This window comes from Zalophus californianus, chromosome 15, assembly GCF_009762305.2.
Source record: "Zalophus californianus isolate mZalCal1 chromosome 15, mZalCal1.pri.v2, whole genome shotgun sequence".
NCBI lineage: Eukaryota > Metazoa > Chordata > Mammalia > Carnivora > Otariidae > Zalophus > Zalophus californianus.
Window position 1 is genome coordinate 37,388,324 of NC_045609.1, and position 17,126 is coordinate 37,405,449.

General features: G+C 41.5%; 1 protein-coding gene across 26 annotated transcripts in view; it reads right to left on the reverse strand.

The window, feature by feature from the left end:
• The window catches only part of KCNMA1 (potassium calcium-activated channel subfamily M alpha 1), a 746,603-nt gene that overhangs the window by 231,453 nt on the left and 498,024 nt on the right, over window positions 1-17,126 (reverse strand). For all 26 annotated transcript variants that reach the window (XM_027596063.1, XM_027596088.1, XM_027596077.1 and 23 more), the window contains exon 6: window positions 8,171-8,246. In XM_027596063.1, the coding sequence (XP_027451864.1) occupies window positions 8,171-8,246 (76 nt within the window). The remainder of the gene's footprint in view (window positions 1-8,170; window positions 8,247-17,126) is intronic.

Below are 17,126 nucleotides of genomic sequence, written 5' to 3' on the forward strand. Positions count from 1 at the left end.
GGGGCAGTTTGGCCAGAGTCTACCCTCTTGGCCACTACCAAGTCCTCTTGGCCTTTGGCCTACAAAGTCATAGACTAGTGTCTGTCACAGTCTTCTGTGTCCGCCCCATGCCCCCGCACAGGATATGAAAAGGTCAGAGAGAGCTGCCCCAGTGAGGTGAGACTCTCTGGAGATACTGATTAACCTCTTGAACGGCCAGAAAAAAAAAAAAAGAATGGAAAGGAAAAATTCTGGTAACTACATCTACACTGGGGTCACCATGTGGAAGAAGGCAGGAGGGGGCTACGGTCCAGGGTAGCCCGGGGGTTGAAGGAAGAGCCCCTCGGTGGAGGCCAGATCAGCAGTTCTAGAACAGGGACAAGGCCAGAGTCCAGCTTGCCTTTTTCTTCAATCTTCTTTTCTTTATGGAATTGAGCAGAGCAGAGGAACCTGTGGTCTTAGTTTTTTCTAGAGTTGGTTCTGACAATTCAAGGAAAATATAGCCAAATATTTTAAAATTTGTTTGATACTGATCTTTTGAAATGTGTGGAATGACTTCCTTCTGGTTCAAAAACAGAAAAACAATAAAAATGTCCATTCTGTCATTCTTTGGCATCTCAAGAGTTACCAGGTTATAAGAGTTGCCTATAAAAATTGCCAGTATTTATTGAGTCCCTATTATATGTGCTAGGCATTATGTTGGGTTCTTCATTTTCTTCAGATTTTTACCATTCTACCTTTTGATACAGGTACTATGACTGTTTCTGCTAACTAAATAAGGAAATTGAGGCTTGGTGTACTTAAGCAGCTTGCCTGAGAAGACATGTTTGGCAGGTGGTGGGGTTAATATTCGAACCAGGCCTGTCTGATCCAAAGCCTCGTTAACACAATAATTTGGAGAAGCAGTACAGAGCTCTCTTTCTATTGCTCTTGGGTTGGTCCCACATCCCTTCCTCAAGGACAGTCCTGTCTTCAGCCTCTGACCTAGGTGGGGTGTCACTCAAAGGCTCCCACCTCTCTCTCTACCGGGGTGGCCTGAGCCACACTGGCCAATGGGGGAACTCTCGGCTCTAAAAGGGCCATGAAGTAGGGCTCATCAGAAGCATTTTTTAGGAACGGAGTGAGAGAGAAAGAATCTAAGTCCTCCCGAGATTCAGGTGCAAAAAATAAAAGTCTTGGGCTCTACAAGCCCATCTGCCCTGGAGAAAGACTGCCTGAGAGTGTCACCTAAAAGAGATAAAGAGAGAAGCAGAATCCTGATGAGAGACTCTGAACCCCTGGATCCAGACATGTCCAATTCTGTCTTGAATCCTAGTCATTACCAAGGCCAATTCAAAGTAGACTCTGCCCTCACAATTAAAGCCATCTGCCCACAACAGAAGGGGTCAATATCCAAAATGCTCTCTGAGAATCTAATAATTGATCAGGTCTATAAAGTAGGTTGGGACTATCCCTACCTAAAAAAGAGGGCGGACCCTGTACCACCAGCAACTGTGCTCAACAGTATGGTTAGTTCCATGGCTCTGCAAGTTCTGGATGGACCTGGCACTTACAAGGGCAAGCACAGATTGCTTAAATCCTGGCCTTTGTCCCTTTTTCCAGATGCTACCATGGGTCATGCAACCCCCTTTAGGTAGTTTCTGGAGCTGTGACTGGAGACCACCAACTCACCAAAATAATGTTTAAAATCTTCTATTTAAGCTTCTCCTGAGAGCAGAGAGATACCATAATTCTTGCCTTTCTGTTCCCTGGACCAGCCTATCACGCCCAGAGGCCTACATACTGGACTTCCAGAGCATTCTTGCTCTTGAAGGACGCCCCCACCCCCAACCAGAGACTGTCAGAGTAGAAATAAAATGTATGGGTATAAGGCATCCACCCAATGAGCCATCAGGAGAAGCAACTCTGGTAACCAATGAACTGAACATTGTTGCAACTGGAACATCACTATGTCCTGCTCCCAACTAATTTCTCAATGGGAAGCCAAACTACAGCAAAACCTCTGTGCCTCTACCTTGTGAGTCCTCCAAGGTGCAAGCTAACATAGGAGAGGGAGAAGGAGATGAGGAACATGTAGGCTGGTATCTCAGAGAAGCATGTACATATAATCCTTGACTTCACAAGGGTTCAACCTATAATTTTTTGACTTTACAATGGTGTGAAAGCCATATGCCTTCAGAGAAACTAGAATTTGAGTTTTGAATTTCAGTCTTTTCCTGGACTAGTGATAGGCACATGATTTCTCTTGTGATCCTGGGCCATGGCAATGAGCTGCAGCCCCCTGTCAGCCAGGTGATCACCAGAGCAAACAACCGACACACAACCACTGGTTTTCACTTCTGGTACAGAATTCAACAAATTACAAGAGATATTCAGCACTTTATTATGAAATAGGGTTGGGTTAGATGGTTTTGCCCTGGTATAGGCTAATTTAAGTGTTGTGAGCACATTTAAGGTAGGCTAGGCTAAGCTATGATGTTCGAGAGGTCAGGTGTATCAAATGCATCTTTGACTTAGGATATTTCCAATTTACGATGAGTTCATCCAGATGTAAGCCCATTATAAGTCGAGGAAAATCTGTATTCATCTTCCAAAAGGATAAATACCAAGTTGATTCACTTACACACTCCCAGATCCTTGGAACCTGAACAAAGCAGTGCCCCACCAATCACTATGTGGAGCCCTCTTGAGATATTAAAACTATCGTAGCCTTTGAGCCTCTTGGTGCTTTGGAAAAACAACCTAAATATGATGATTATTAATTTCTAAATGATTGCCATAATGACATTAATAGTGCTTAAGGGAATTCTGGCTGTGCCTAGAACAGTTTATCATTGTTGCTGAAAGAGTCCATATTCAGCACTGAAATCTGATTATTTTTATGGCATTAGCATCATTACAGATCACTAGTATTAGGAATTTGCTTTCCAAATTAAAATGTACAACGAGACAATCATCTAAAAGCCCTCTGAAAGATTAACTCTTAGTGGACTTTCTCCATACTCTGAAATTTGAACCTTATCAGGTTGCACAGGGCTCCTTGGGAGGAAGGAGAGGGTAGCAGGGGTAATTTGTGTGCTCTGCATGGCTAAAGGGCCACTGGAAATAGACATAGGTTCGTGACCAAGGCCATGGGTCTGAGCCAAACATGAACTTCCCTGCGATTAGAATGATTGGAACCATTCAGATTCAAGCCCCTTTCTCGTGCCTTGAGGGAGGGATGGACTGTGACCTTATCATGAGAACCTAACTCATCTAAAGAAAATCATTTTTATGTTGTCCATTATCATTTCTGGGTCCCCAACTCATGAGTTCTCAATTGCCATGAGAGAAATTTACATTACTAGATACAATGAACTATCCAAGGGCAGGCACAGATATCTTACTGTCCCTGTAGATCAGAGACCTTTCCAGGACCACGTACATACTGGAAGAGAGAAAGTCTGTCTCTTTCTGAAAGTATAGCTACAAACCCAGAGCTAGTGTGCACCATCTTTGCCCTCTCTGTATTTAACAAGACATGTCTTGGTTAACACTGAAAAATGGCATCCATTTTCTACAAAAAAGGGCAAATCTGTCCCTGTTCGGCTTGTCCACTATTTTCCTCCTTTGTGGCTTAGGGTACAGCCAGGTGTCAGTGGCTTTATTTTTTTTTATTGTTACCTTTGCTGGACAGATGTAAGATCCCACCCCTGAAAGTCAACAGGATAAGATCAAATTGAGATAAATGGTCTGAACTATAAGCAAAACCAGGTTCCATCAATTCTGCCCCTTAAATACCTCTCCACCCCTCTTTGTGCTCTCTACCCCGACCTGCACTGCTCAAGGCCAGTTCCTGGTACTGCTTGCCTGGACTACTGCCCTGACTGGTCTAACGGTCTCCAGTCTTAGATGCTTCAAACCCACCATACGATCGGTGGACTAGTAGATCTTTCTAAAATGTAAATCTGACCACATTCCTGTCCTACTTAAACCCTTCAGTGATTCCTTCTCGTTCTCCAAGTTAAATCCATGATGCGTAAGAGCCTTCATGGTATGGCCTCCACCCGGACAACCCCTTGCCATCTCCATAATAAATACTCTTTTTTAAGAACTTAACCTTGGAGCCATTTCCAAGATCATATTTGTAGTACAGTGATTTTAGTTCTCCAAATGTTCCCCCAAAATGTGTGGGTTAGGTAAATGACGGTGCACACATATCATGGAATACTCTGCAGGAAATAAAAGTGATATGGGAGAATATTAGTAATGTTTGTCTCAACCACAGGTGGGGTTGGGGAAGTTTTACTTTATCCTTTATGCTTTTCTACATCTTATTATTTTTTTTAGAGAGACAGCACAGGGTGGGGAGGGGCAGAGAGAGAGGGAGAGAGAGAATCCCAAGCAGGCTCCACACCCAGCACAGACCCGGCTCGATCTCACGACCCTGAGATCATGACCTGAGCTGAAATCAAGAGTTGGATGCTTAACTGACTGAGCCCCAAGCATAGTCTACTTTAATAATTAGTAAGGCCATTGCCATTTAAAACAAATTGTTGGATGACCCACGTTTTCATCATCAACATGTACACATCAAATGAGATGTGGAATGACAGGCTTTAAAACCGAGCTACTTATTTTCCTCTGAGTGTAGAATAATTATGTGTCATCTCCTCTGTGAGTCTGCTCGTCAGTATGCAGGGCCACTGAGGCACTGTCAAAAGCTCAGACAATGACATGGAAGGGACCCTGTCCCCCTCAATAGGCCATTTTCCAGACAAGGAGCACGGTACGCTGCCCTGTTGGCTGGCAGTTTAAGGAATGGCCCTGATGCTGTCCCATCACTGTGACTTGTTTCTTTCATCTGCGTTTTCTCTGTCATTCTGTTCACTCCGGTTTCCTTTGCTGCCCACTTAATTCTCTCTCTCTCTCCCCCATATACTTCTCTGCTCTGTTTCTTCCAGCTCTTTGCAAAGCAAGGCAGCCAAAGGACAGAAAATGAAACTGCAATTTCAAGCCATTATTTCAAATCACATTTGCAAAGTCTCTATCCCTACCTAATGCCACAGATCGGTGGTGGGGATTGGCCACCGGAGAAAGCCAGACAAAACCCCCTAGAGAAGATTCCAGGGCTGCACCCACCCTCCTGGAAGGTCACTGTGAACGCAGCAGAGTACAGAGGAGTCACCAGAAAATAAGCTGTGTCCAAAGCCCTATAAAAGTCAAGGTTTCCTCTTCTCGGCATCAGAGCCTTCAGGATCTGGGCTCGGGGGTGCACAGAGGGAAGGAGAGGGAATGGGCTCAGAGAGTTGGTCTAAAGCCTCTAGAGTTCTTACAATTAAGTCAGGTTTTCTTCCGAGTCTGGGATCTGGCCCTTGCAGGCCCTCCTAATGTCATCTCTGTTTTCCTAGCACAAAGCCCCCAGTATACAGGCCCACAGGATTACTCAAAGCTCCCCCAAGGAACAATTTCTCTCACCTGTGTGCTTTCGCAACTTCTGTGACTGGAGGTCAGCACTGCCTTCTCTGGCCCTCACCTGCCCAAGCCCAGCCCCACATGGACGACACCTAGTTTTCTAGGAAGCTTACCTAAGACAATCCCTTTTCCTTGAAAAGAGGCTTGACTACCGTACACTGGTGTCAAGCCTGGTTTCATTCCTCTCCTCCATGCCTCACTGCCCCCTGATGTACCTGTGTCCCAGCACCAACCCACCACAGGTCCTGCTGGCTCTCCCTCTCCTTGTGCTCTCTGACAGCAGGATGCTACTCTGGCACCTGCCTGGCCACTGGTACGAATGGACACTCAATTCGGGCTTGTTGAATTAACTCAGTCACCTGCATAAGCAACAGGCACTGGGATAATCCAAGTTGTGGGGTTGTGCAGAAAACCCCCTCCACCACAGAAAGAGTTTAACTGGGTGGGAAGTGGGGTGCTGGGGAAATGCTGTTTGGGTCTCAGGAGAGCAGACACCCAGCAGCCTGCCACCCCGGGGACCCTCTCTAAGGCCACTCTCTCCCGACTTATAGTCACCTCTCTCCCTAGCTGGATGCTTCGGCTCTCTCCCCTGTGCACTGGGAGAATGAACCACCCTAACTGTGCGGTTATCACCGGGGGTGTTAGTGCTATTTCCTGCACCTAACAGAAAGGAAGCTTCTCCAAGGAATGGGAAATTGGTGGGTCTCTTCATAAAAGTCCAGGAAAAGATACTTTATTCACCCGGCTTGTTGTTCTCCCAAGTCCAAAAATGGTCCATATGGAATGCAAGGAAAATGAGAACAGTTTTCTTTCCATGTTATTCCTTGGAGTAATGGCACACTCTTAAAACACTGGTGTCAGAGCATTAACCCCCCCCCCCTAATTTATAATGTACACACAAACCAGGGAACGAGGGGCCTCATATCACATTTGGGAGTGTGGTTAACTCCACATAACACCTTCCACACTGGAAAAAACAAGTGTCTCTTAAATACACTCCCTGTGCTTGGCCCTGGGTACACACCGGTTCTACCCTAAAAAATATAGTTTAGTGGGGCAATTGTGACAAAGGTAAGCGTGGAGGGCCACTAGTTTATCGATACTTTTAATTTCAAGAGTAGTATGAGTCCATTGCCCAGAAGAGCCATAAAAAGGGAGAAGGAGCCAAGAAAGGTTCTTGTCGCCCAGAAGAAATAGGAAGAATAACAATATTCACTCAATATTAGTAATATTACGTACTATTAAATGGAACATCAATAAATGTTCACCCCAGGGTAATAAAAATGCAGCGTGGTTGGGACACACTAGACAGGACTTCTACTGTAGTAGATGCTCGTTTGCTTCTTACCTTGGCTAACAGAAAGCGAATTTACCCCACATGCACACAGATGAATAGTTATCGAGGAGAAACCGATGTGGAATTAAAACAAACTAAAATATCCAAAAAATAATAATAATAAATAAAAATAAATTAAAAATAAATTAAAAAGACAAACCAAAATAAACAAAAAAACACAAACCCCAAAGAGGGAGGCCAATAGCCTGTCGCATGTGTTGGCAGTGACAGGTTTGGCAAACTAAGTCCCCAGCCTCAGTGACTGGGAAAACGATGCTGAATCCAAGGCTCCCAAAATGCAGGTGTATTAATTATAAATCACAAAATCCAGAAGTGTCCTGTTTTTAATCATTTATCAAACACGTCAACCTAAGAGGAAATGGAACATTAGCAGTGAGCTTCTTAAAGTGTAATTTCCTATAAGAGAAATTTATGGCCTGTACTTATTCTCCATTAGAGGACGTCTAACCTCTTTTATTAGTTTATTCATCAAGGCAGCCTGGTTTCGGGCCAGCTCTGCAAACCCGCAGGTCATCAGGAAAGGGATCTCTAGGGGATTTTTCCTCCTGGTCCAGTAGTGTTTTCCAGATCATGACACAGTTAACAGAAGTCGTCACGGTGCATTCGGCAGGAGATTTTTAGGTATTCCCCAAAAGGCAATTCACAGAGCAAGCCCCAGGGACTACCCTGGCTATAAAGTGAACATCCAAAATGCACTTTGAAATGAAATGATTTTCTGTTTGCAGTATGAGGTTTGTGATTGTCTCTCTCAAAGAGCACTGCTTCCCTTGCTTTTACGTTCAGGTTTAATTTCTTATTTAGTGATGTAATAAAGGGGTGATTCAGAACCCGGGAGCAAAGACTTCCCAATCAATGAGCTACTCGATTCCTCATCCACTGGGCACCGTCTCTCCAGGATGCTATGGCCAACTTCCAAGCAACCCGCACAGCCCCCCAAAACTGTCTCCTTCCCCCCATGCACAGCTGTTTCTCTGTTTATCAGATAGTCCCCAGCTCTGCAGGGGGGAGCAACCCAAGTCCTACTCTGGGCTTTCTCCAGATCTCTGTGTTAGATCACTCTGTTTTGGGGTTTTTTTTTTAAAAGATTTTATTTATTTATTTGACAGAGAGAGAGAGAGCACAAGCAGAGGGAACGGGAGAGGGAGAAGCAGGCCCCGCTGAGCAGGGAGCCCGATGCAGGGCTCAATCATAGGACCCTGGGATCATGACCTGAGCCGAAGGCAGATGCTTAACGACTGAGCCACCCAGGCGCCCCTAGAGCACTCTTTCTGAGACTAACAGAACTCTCACCTTACAATGATGAAAACAAAAACACCTGATATTTACAACTTGGCAATGGGGGCCAGAGCAAGGAAAAAAATGTGAATAGGAACATCTTACCTTGTTTTAAGGATATTCAGAAACTGCAAAATTTCTGAAAACTGTATCAGTCTGAGAGCTCTTAAAAATCTCAAACCTGGAAAGAGAAATGAAATAGAGACACATTATTCTCACTGCGTGGTTTTAATGTGCACACTCTGCCGTTTGATCTACAGCTGCCAAGGTTGAAGGGATATGAAGTTCTTGCAGAAGATTAAACCATCCGGTACCTTGGACATGGTCCCTCATTCTGATTCTTGACTGGTTTAATCTCCGCTGGTAAACTTTCTCATTAAAGGAGGCCTGTTTTGAGCCACTGCAGAGGAAGGTGGGGAAAGCCCAGTTAAATGAGGCTTCTCTCTTGTCCATCTCAGAATTAAAGCACTGTTTCTAAGTTACCTACTATTTTGAGAGGATTTTGTCTCTGAAAGATACTGGGAATGGGGGAGGGTAACCTTTACGCTAAGAGCAGATTACAAACAAATCGGATAACCTGATGATTTGATTTTTTTTAAATTTTATCTTCAGCTGATAAAATGAAGAGTATAGCCCACAGTGTGATCTGTTTTCTAGAAAACTTCTATATTTTTCTCCCAATCAAAAAAAAAAAAAAAAAAAAATCAGATCAGTAAGATCTCACACCGCATAACTTCAGGATCCAAAATGTATATATTTCCACTTTTACTAAGCATCAAGATAAATGTCTGTCCTTTCTAAATTGGCAACCTCTGCTGAATGGAAATCAAGAGCCAGCATTTCTAGACAGCAGAAGAGAGGCGGGTACCGGGAAGGAAGCTATGATCCAGGATTAGAGAAAATACAAATTATTGTTGTGTTTTAATAGCCAGGGGTAATATATATTTCTGTTGAGATCAAATTCATGAGTCAAAAACATTCTGAGTCACTCATGGTGCTTTCATGCTTGGCCATCAAGTAAGAAAATTACTTACAAAATGCTGATTATCACAGCTTTGAGATAGTTTCAATATCACACCCTTTGCTAAGGGGATTTTCTTTTACAGATTTTCGGAAAGCATCTTGTCAAGCGCCCCCACGTGCCAAGTGCAGTGCTAAGCACAGAGTGGGCTAAATTGGTGACAGGCAGCTCTTAGCCGTTGGGTGAGACTTCATTCTGCCCCCATCCATGAGGCAGGAAGTGGTGGGAAAAAGCTGGGGGAGTCACTGCAATGATCAAGGGACGGAGACAGATGGGAAGTTCTCCACTGTACAGCTCCACATTGGACCCAGTTAGATTTCGCCTTGTTCAAGCATTAGGGGGCAAGGAAGGACTAATCCAAAGCCCAGGAGGGGAAAAAACAAAAATCTCACTGCACAAGAGGGAGAAAGGGATAATAGCTCAAAAGGGAAATTTCTCATCTAAAAAGGTTTTACCTTCATGAACAGAAGATTTTCTCAGAAGATGCTGGCCTTCTATGCCAAGTGATATTTATATTACTTTTATTAAACCAGAAAGCGCAGAGATGAGAAGGGATGTTGATGAACTGAAGGCCCAGGAGCTGAAACACAGTCCTAACAGAACTGATGAAAGGTTCACTTAACGCAGCTGAACACTGCAGAGAACAAAACTGAGAAGTAATCCCAGAACACAGAGAACATAAAGAAAAGGGAGCAAAAAGGATGAAACCTAAGAAAATGGAAATGGAGGGGAGATCACAGAAATCCAACCCATGAATAAAATGTTCCAAAGGGAAATACAAACAACCTGTAGATTATAAGTAATGGCCGGGACATAATCGAAAAGAACTTTCTAGAAAGGAAAAAAGGACTCGAGATTAAGAGGCAAAATAAATGACCAACTCTTAGAAACTCATGTCGAGGAGTATCTGCCTTTTCTTTTCTTCAAAGTTTAAGTATTAACATAAATTAAAAAAAAAAGTGTCAGGGTGGAGAGAGGGTCACCATGAATGCCACAAAAACTACATGATTTAATAGTAAGTGTAAATGACAATGGGCAACACTCAGAATCTTAAGACAAGGAGAATCTAGCCCAAGACTTCTATACCTGTCAAGCACTTGTTCAACAATAAAGAAAACAAAACCAAAAAAAAAAAAAAATGTCTTCAAAAACCCAGGATCCCAGAAAATATATTGTTTGTGCAAAATATTTTCAAAGTTCTCAAGCCTCATTCAGTCAGAAAGAATAGCAGAGGCTGAGGGGTATATTTTTAATAAACTCTACTGTTGGTCCTAAGCATCCAGACCAACCTAGATGGCTGGTTTCAGTCCAGCATCATCGGCAAACACTGCTGGGAGATAAAGGAACACATTTAGAAACTTGAGGTAGAAGACTAGGAGCACGGAAACCTGTCAGGACACAGAAGGATGCTTTAGTGATATATCAAGCTGCTAAAGGTTTCAGCCTGAAAATCCTGTGTGTGTGTGTGTGTGTGTGTATTTATTTATTTATGTTTATGTACGCATATATATATTTGCATATATTTTGTTTTCATTTATGGAAACAAAAATAGAATACAAATGACCCAAGCTTTGAACTGGATTTTTCTTTTTACTGTAGGTGATACTCTTTGCATCCTCCATAATTTGTCTGTAGCTTCCCACATTTTAAAGTGACTCACAAAAATATAATAGAATAAAAGCTTCCCTTGTAATGGAGCTGTATGGAAATAAGGGTAGGAAACACTGTGAATGCAGAGCCACGGGTTCTCTACTCTTGCTAGAGGTGAACTGTAGATCTAGCTCTGAGCACTTTGTCAATAAAAAAGCAGGGAGACACTAGAAGATTAACAATGTACAGGAGAGAAAAACAAGCTGGTTCTCAGGGGAACAGTTTTTCCCAGGATGGAGACAAGAAAGAACTGGGTCCCAGAAAAAGCGACCCCAGATGATGCAGGAACATTCTCACGGGCTGAACAATGGTGGGCTTTTATTTGACTGCCTTGTGTGGGTCATTTTCATGGCATTGGCCTTCATTAATACAAATGAGTAACCAAAGTTCTACGTGCTAAAAGAAAGCAGTCTGCATTTTATCCTTAGATTAAACCAAACTGTCTGGAGAAATGGTCGTCTGAAGCACGTACCCTTCCGCTCCCTAACTGCTTTCTGCCCTTGACCCTGCTGGCCGATTCTCAGCATAGCAGCCAGAATGAACCTGGTAAAAAGTAAAATAGATCACGCCTCTCCTCTGCTCAAAATCCTCCAATGTCCCCATTTCACACAGAGTAAAAGCCAAAGTCCTCCAAGGACCCAAAGCAACGCCACCCCATTTCCTTCCGGATCTGAGGGCCTCCTCCTGCTTCTGACATTTTTCTCCTTCTGACCTGGCTGCCTTCCTCCGTGATCCATCTCTGCCGGTAGAGGCGCACTCCTGCCCCGGGGTCCCTCACCATGGCACACGCTTGTTCTCTTCCCCGCATGGCTGCGGGATGCATGCCCACACCTCCCGCAGGGGTATCCTTCATGCAGCCACCTCAGTGAGACCTGCCCTGGCTACCCCACCCAAACCGCAAGCCCCCTCCTTCTCCACCCCCCAAATTCTTGCTCCTATGCCCACTTTACTTTTCTCCACACCATGACGAAGCACTAGCGCCTTATTTACCTAAGTGATTTACCTCTGACTCCTTAGCCATAGCATCAGCTCGATGAGGGGAGGATATGCGTCTGCTCTGCTCGTGGTTTTAAATTTGTGCCTGGCCTAAGGTGAGTGCTCCATAAATACCCACCTGAACTGAAGAAATGGATCAGGCTTTTGAAAAAGAATGAGCAGAGAGTTAAAGGGTACATATTCTAAATTCAGAATACTGAGACCACCCAGGCAGGGTGGTCTTTTCCCGAAGAAAAGAGCCATGAGCGCTGAGGGCTCACCTGACAGGTGAGGGCTGACACCCTTAGGACACCTAAAGCATCCTAACCAGGGAAAAGCCACAAACCATGGTCACTCTGCTGCACCCAGAGAGGTCCTATAGAAATACAGACAGCGACTCAAATTACAAAAAGGAGACCAAGAAAAGGGAGAGGTGGAATGGGCAATGCCTCATTGACAAATCATTCATCTTCTTTACTTTATAACATTGTATTCTTATCATTTATTCCCTAACTTAAAATCTCTGAAATAAAATGATATTCTAGGAAAATATAAAATGACTCTGATAGAGAAGAATATGTAAAGAAAAAAATGTGTGTGTACCAAAAACCATAATTTATGCCCCCACAAAGATCCAGATGAGTTCAAGTGAGTTCCTTTAAATATTAAGAAATAGTAAACGTCTCCATTATATTGTCAACTAATTAAAATGGACTGTTCTCTCATTTTCTGTACTCTGCATTGGTTTAGAAAGCTGGAATTACCCGGACATAGGTACTCCACACATTGAGGGGAAAAAAGGCAAGCTCATCACACTAATGACTAACTATAAGAATCCTAAAGAAAACACTTCTATATCATATCTGAGACTATATTAAATGAGTAACACACACATGAGCTGTAGTGGATATTGTGAGGCACAGCCCAGGTCCCTTCTTCAGAGATCTTTATTCTTTTTTTTTTTTTAAGATTTTATTTATTTGTCAGAGAGAGAGAGAGCACAAGCAGAGAGGGCGGCAGGCAGAGGGAGAAGCATGCTCCCCACTGAGCAAGGAGCTCAATGCAGGACTCAATCTCAGGACCCTGGGATCATGACCTGAGCCGAAGGCAGACACTTAACTGACTGAGCCACCCAGGCACACCAGAGAGATCTTTATTCTTCCCTGACTCGTGAAGAGGTCTCACCTAAGGTTACACACTTGCCACATATGGCCCCCAATAACCAGTAGATGTGGGGACAAAGACTCGCTGCCCTGCCTCCATTTGGGACAACCTTAAGGAGCCATCCAGCTGTAGAGTTCTACATGGCATTGGCTGAAGCCTCTGTTGCAACTGTACCAGAGCTGGAGCTCTCCACCCAGTCTCAGTACCTTCATCTCTCGACTCATACCCTGAAGACACAAAGGTTCAAAATCTTTGGGATGCAGCAAGAGCAGTTCTAAGAAGGAAGTATATAGCCATACAGGCCTATCTCAAGAAACAAGAAACATCTCAAATAAACCATCAAACCTTACACCTAAAGGAACTAGAAAAAGAAGAACAAAAAAGCCCAAAACTAGTAGAAGGAAGGAAATAATAAAGATCAGAGTGGAAATAAATGAAATAGAGACTAAATAGAAAAATAGAAAAGATCAATGAAACTGAAGAGCTGGTTCTTTGAAAAGATATACAAAATTGATAAACTTTAGTCAGATTCATTGAGAAAAAGAAAAGGGGGACAGAATGCAAATAAATAAAATAAAAAATGAAGAGGGGGCTGCTTAGCTGGTTCAGTCAGAAGAGCATACAACTCCTGATCTTGGGGTTGTGAGTTTGAACCCCCCCCCCCACTGTGTATAGAGATTGCTAAAAAATAAATAAATAAACTTTAACAAAAAAAGGAAGAGAAGTTACAACCAGTACCACAGAAATACAAAAAAATATAAGATATTACTGTGAAAAATTATATGCCAACAAATTGGACAACCTAAGAGAAATGGATAAATTCCAAGAAACATATAGTCTTCTAAGACTAAATAGGGAAGAAATAGAAAATCAGAACAGACTGATTACTAGTAACAAAATTCAATCAGTAATCAAAAAACTCCCAACAAATAAAAGTCCAGGACTGTATGGCTTCACGGGTAAATCCTACCAAACATTGAAAGAAGAATTAATAACTATCTTTCTCAAACTATTCCAAAAAAATAGAAATGAATGGTTCCAAACTCATTCTACTAGGTCAGCATTACCTGATACCAAAACCAAACAAAGATATTATAAAAAAAAAAAAAGTACATACCAATATCCCTGATGAACCTAGATGCAAAGGTCCTCAACAAAAATATTAGCAAACCATATTTAAAAATACAAAAAGAATCATTTACCATGATCAAGTGGGATTTATTCCAAGGATGGTTCAATATCCACAAATCAATCAACATGATATATCACATTAACAAAATGAAAGATAGAAATGGTATGGTCATCTCAACAGATGCAGAAAAAGCATTTGAAAAAATTCAACACCCACTCATGATAAAAGCTCTCCACAAAGTAGGTATAGAGAGAAATACCTCATCATAATAAAGGCTATACATGACAAACCCACAACTAACATGATACTCAATAGTGAAAAGCTGAAAGCTTTTCCTGTAAGATCAGGAAGATTACAAAAATGTCTACTCTCATTACTTTTATTTAACATAGGACTGGAAGTCCTAGCCATAGCAATCAGGCAAGAAAAGGAAATAAAAGGCAACCAAATTGGTAAGGAGGAAGTAAAACTGTCACTATTTATAGATGACATACTACTATACATAGAAAACCCTAAAGACTTCATTAAAAATCTATTAGAACTGAAAAATGAATTCAGTGAGTTATAGGATACAAAATCATATCTTAAATCATACCCGCCTGTTGTGTTTCTATATGCTACTAACAAAATAGCAGAAAGAAAAATTAAGAAAACAATCCCATTTACAATTGTACCAAAAGAATAAAATACCTAGGAATACATTTAACCAAGGAGGTGAAAGACCTCTACTCTGAAAACTGTAAGATATTAACAAAAGGAACTGAAGACAACACAAATAAATGGAAAGATATTCCATGCTCATGGATTGGAAAAATTAATATGGTTAAAATGCCCATCCTACCCAAAGCAATTTACAAGTTCAATGCAATTCCTATCAAAACGCCAATAGGATTTTTCACAGAACTAGAACAAATAATTCTAAAATTTGTAGGGAACCACAAGAGATGCCAAACAGCCAAAGCAATCTTGAGAAAGAAGAACAAAGTTGGAGGTGTCACAATCCCAGATTTCAAGATAAACCACAAAATTATAGTAATCACAATAGTATGATACCAGCACAAAAAACAGACACAGAGATCAATGGAACAGAATAGAGAGCCCAGAAATAAATCCATGCATATACGGTCAATTAATCTACAACAAAGGAAGTATGAATATACAACAGGGAAAAGACAGTCTCTTCAATAAATAGTGCTAGGAAAACTGGACAGCTACATGCAAAGGAATAAAACTGGGGCACTTTTTTATACCATACACAAAAATAAACTCAAAATTGATTAAAGACCAAAATGTGAAACTTGAAACCATAAAACTCCTAGAAGAAAACATAGGCAATAATCTCTTGGACACCAGTCTTAGCCGTATTTTTCTGGATATGTCTCCCCAGACAAGGGAAACAAAAGCAAAAATAAACAATTGGGACTATATCAAACTAAAAAGCTTTTACACAGCAAAGAAAACCATCAACAGAACAAAAAAACAACCTCCTGAAAGGAAGAAGATATTTGCAGATGATATATCTGGAAGGGGTTAATATCCAAAACACAGAAAGAACTCATATAACTAAACACCCAAGAAAACAAATAATCTGATTTAAAAATGAGCAGAGGACCTAATTAGATACTTTTTTTTCCCAAAAAAGACATATAGATGGCCAACACACACATGAAACGACACTCAACATCACTGATCATCAGGGAAATACAAATCAAAACCACAATGAGATATCACCTCACACCTGTCAGAATGGTTACAATCAAAAATATAAGAAATAACAAGCATTAGTGAGGATGTGGAAAAAAGGGAACCCTCATGCACTGTTGATGGAAATGTAAAATGGTGTAGGCCCTGTGGAAAACAGTGTAGAGTTTCTGCAAAAATAGAAATACCATATGATCCAGTAATCCCATTTCTGGGTATCTACCCAAGGAAAATGAAAACACTAATTTGAAAAGATATATACAGCCCTTTGTTTATTGCAGGATTATTTACAGTAGTCAAGATATGGAAGCAACTGAAGTATCCATCGATAGATGAATGGATAAAGAAGATGTGGTGTCTGTGTATATATACATACACATATATACATACAATGCAATATTACTCAGCCATCAAAAAGAACGAAATCTTGCCATTCATGACAACATGGATGGATGTAGAGTATTATGCTAAGTGAAATAAGTCAGACAGAAAAAGACAAAGGCTACATAATCTCACTTACACACAGAACCTAAAAAACAAAGCAAACAAACAGAAACAGACTCATAAATACAGAGAACAAATTGCCAGAGGGGAGGTTGGTGGGGGGACTGGAGAAATAGGTGAAGGAGATTAAGAGGTACAAACTTTTAGTTATAAAATAAATAAGTCATGGGGATGAAAAGTACAGTGTAATAACTTTGTATGATGACAGATGGTAAATACACTTATCATGGTGAGCATTTCATGATGTGTATAATTGTCAAATCACTATGTTGTACACCTGAAACTAATATATGTCAACTATACTTCAACTTAAAAAAAGGCACCCTGGAGGTTATGTACCAGAAGGATAAGTATTCTGATAATACATGCAGGTACATTGGAGGTACTCAATACATGGTAATTTCATCATATGAAGCCATAGAATCAAAAAGCATAGGATTATATACAACTCAACAGAAAAATAACAAGACAAATAGAAAGTCCAGAAAGACACACACACACACACACACACACACACACACACACGCACTCTCACTCACTCACTCACACACCGTATGTAATATTATTGTTATTTTAAATCATGGGTGAAATGATGATGACAATGATGAAATCTACTATTATTGATTGTCTACTATTCTTAATTACTTCTTGCATGCCAAAACCTTTAACTATAGTTTACAAGTACAACAGAAGAAAATAGTTAAGGATAAACAGACTAGACAGCGTGTCCAGCACACAGTTTTTAAGCAACAGAGCCAGGTCTCAACCCCAACTTGTCTATCTGCACAAAGCCCAAGCTTGTAAACACTGTCCTGCACAGACTTCGGCCCGTCAGTTCCAACTGCAGACATCTGTGCTCAAGTAAGCACTTTCAACACTGAGATTCTCTTGCCAAAGGCTGCTAGCAATTTGTA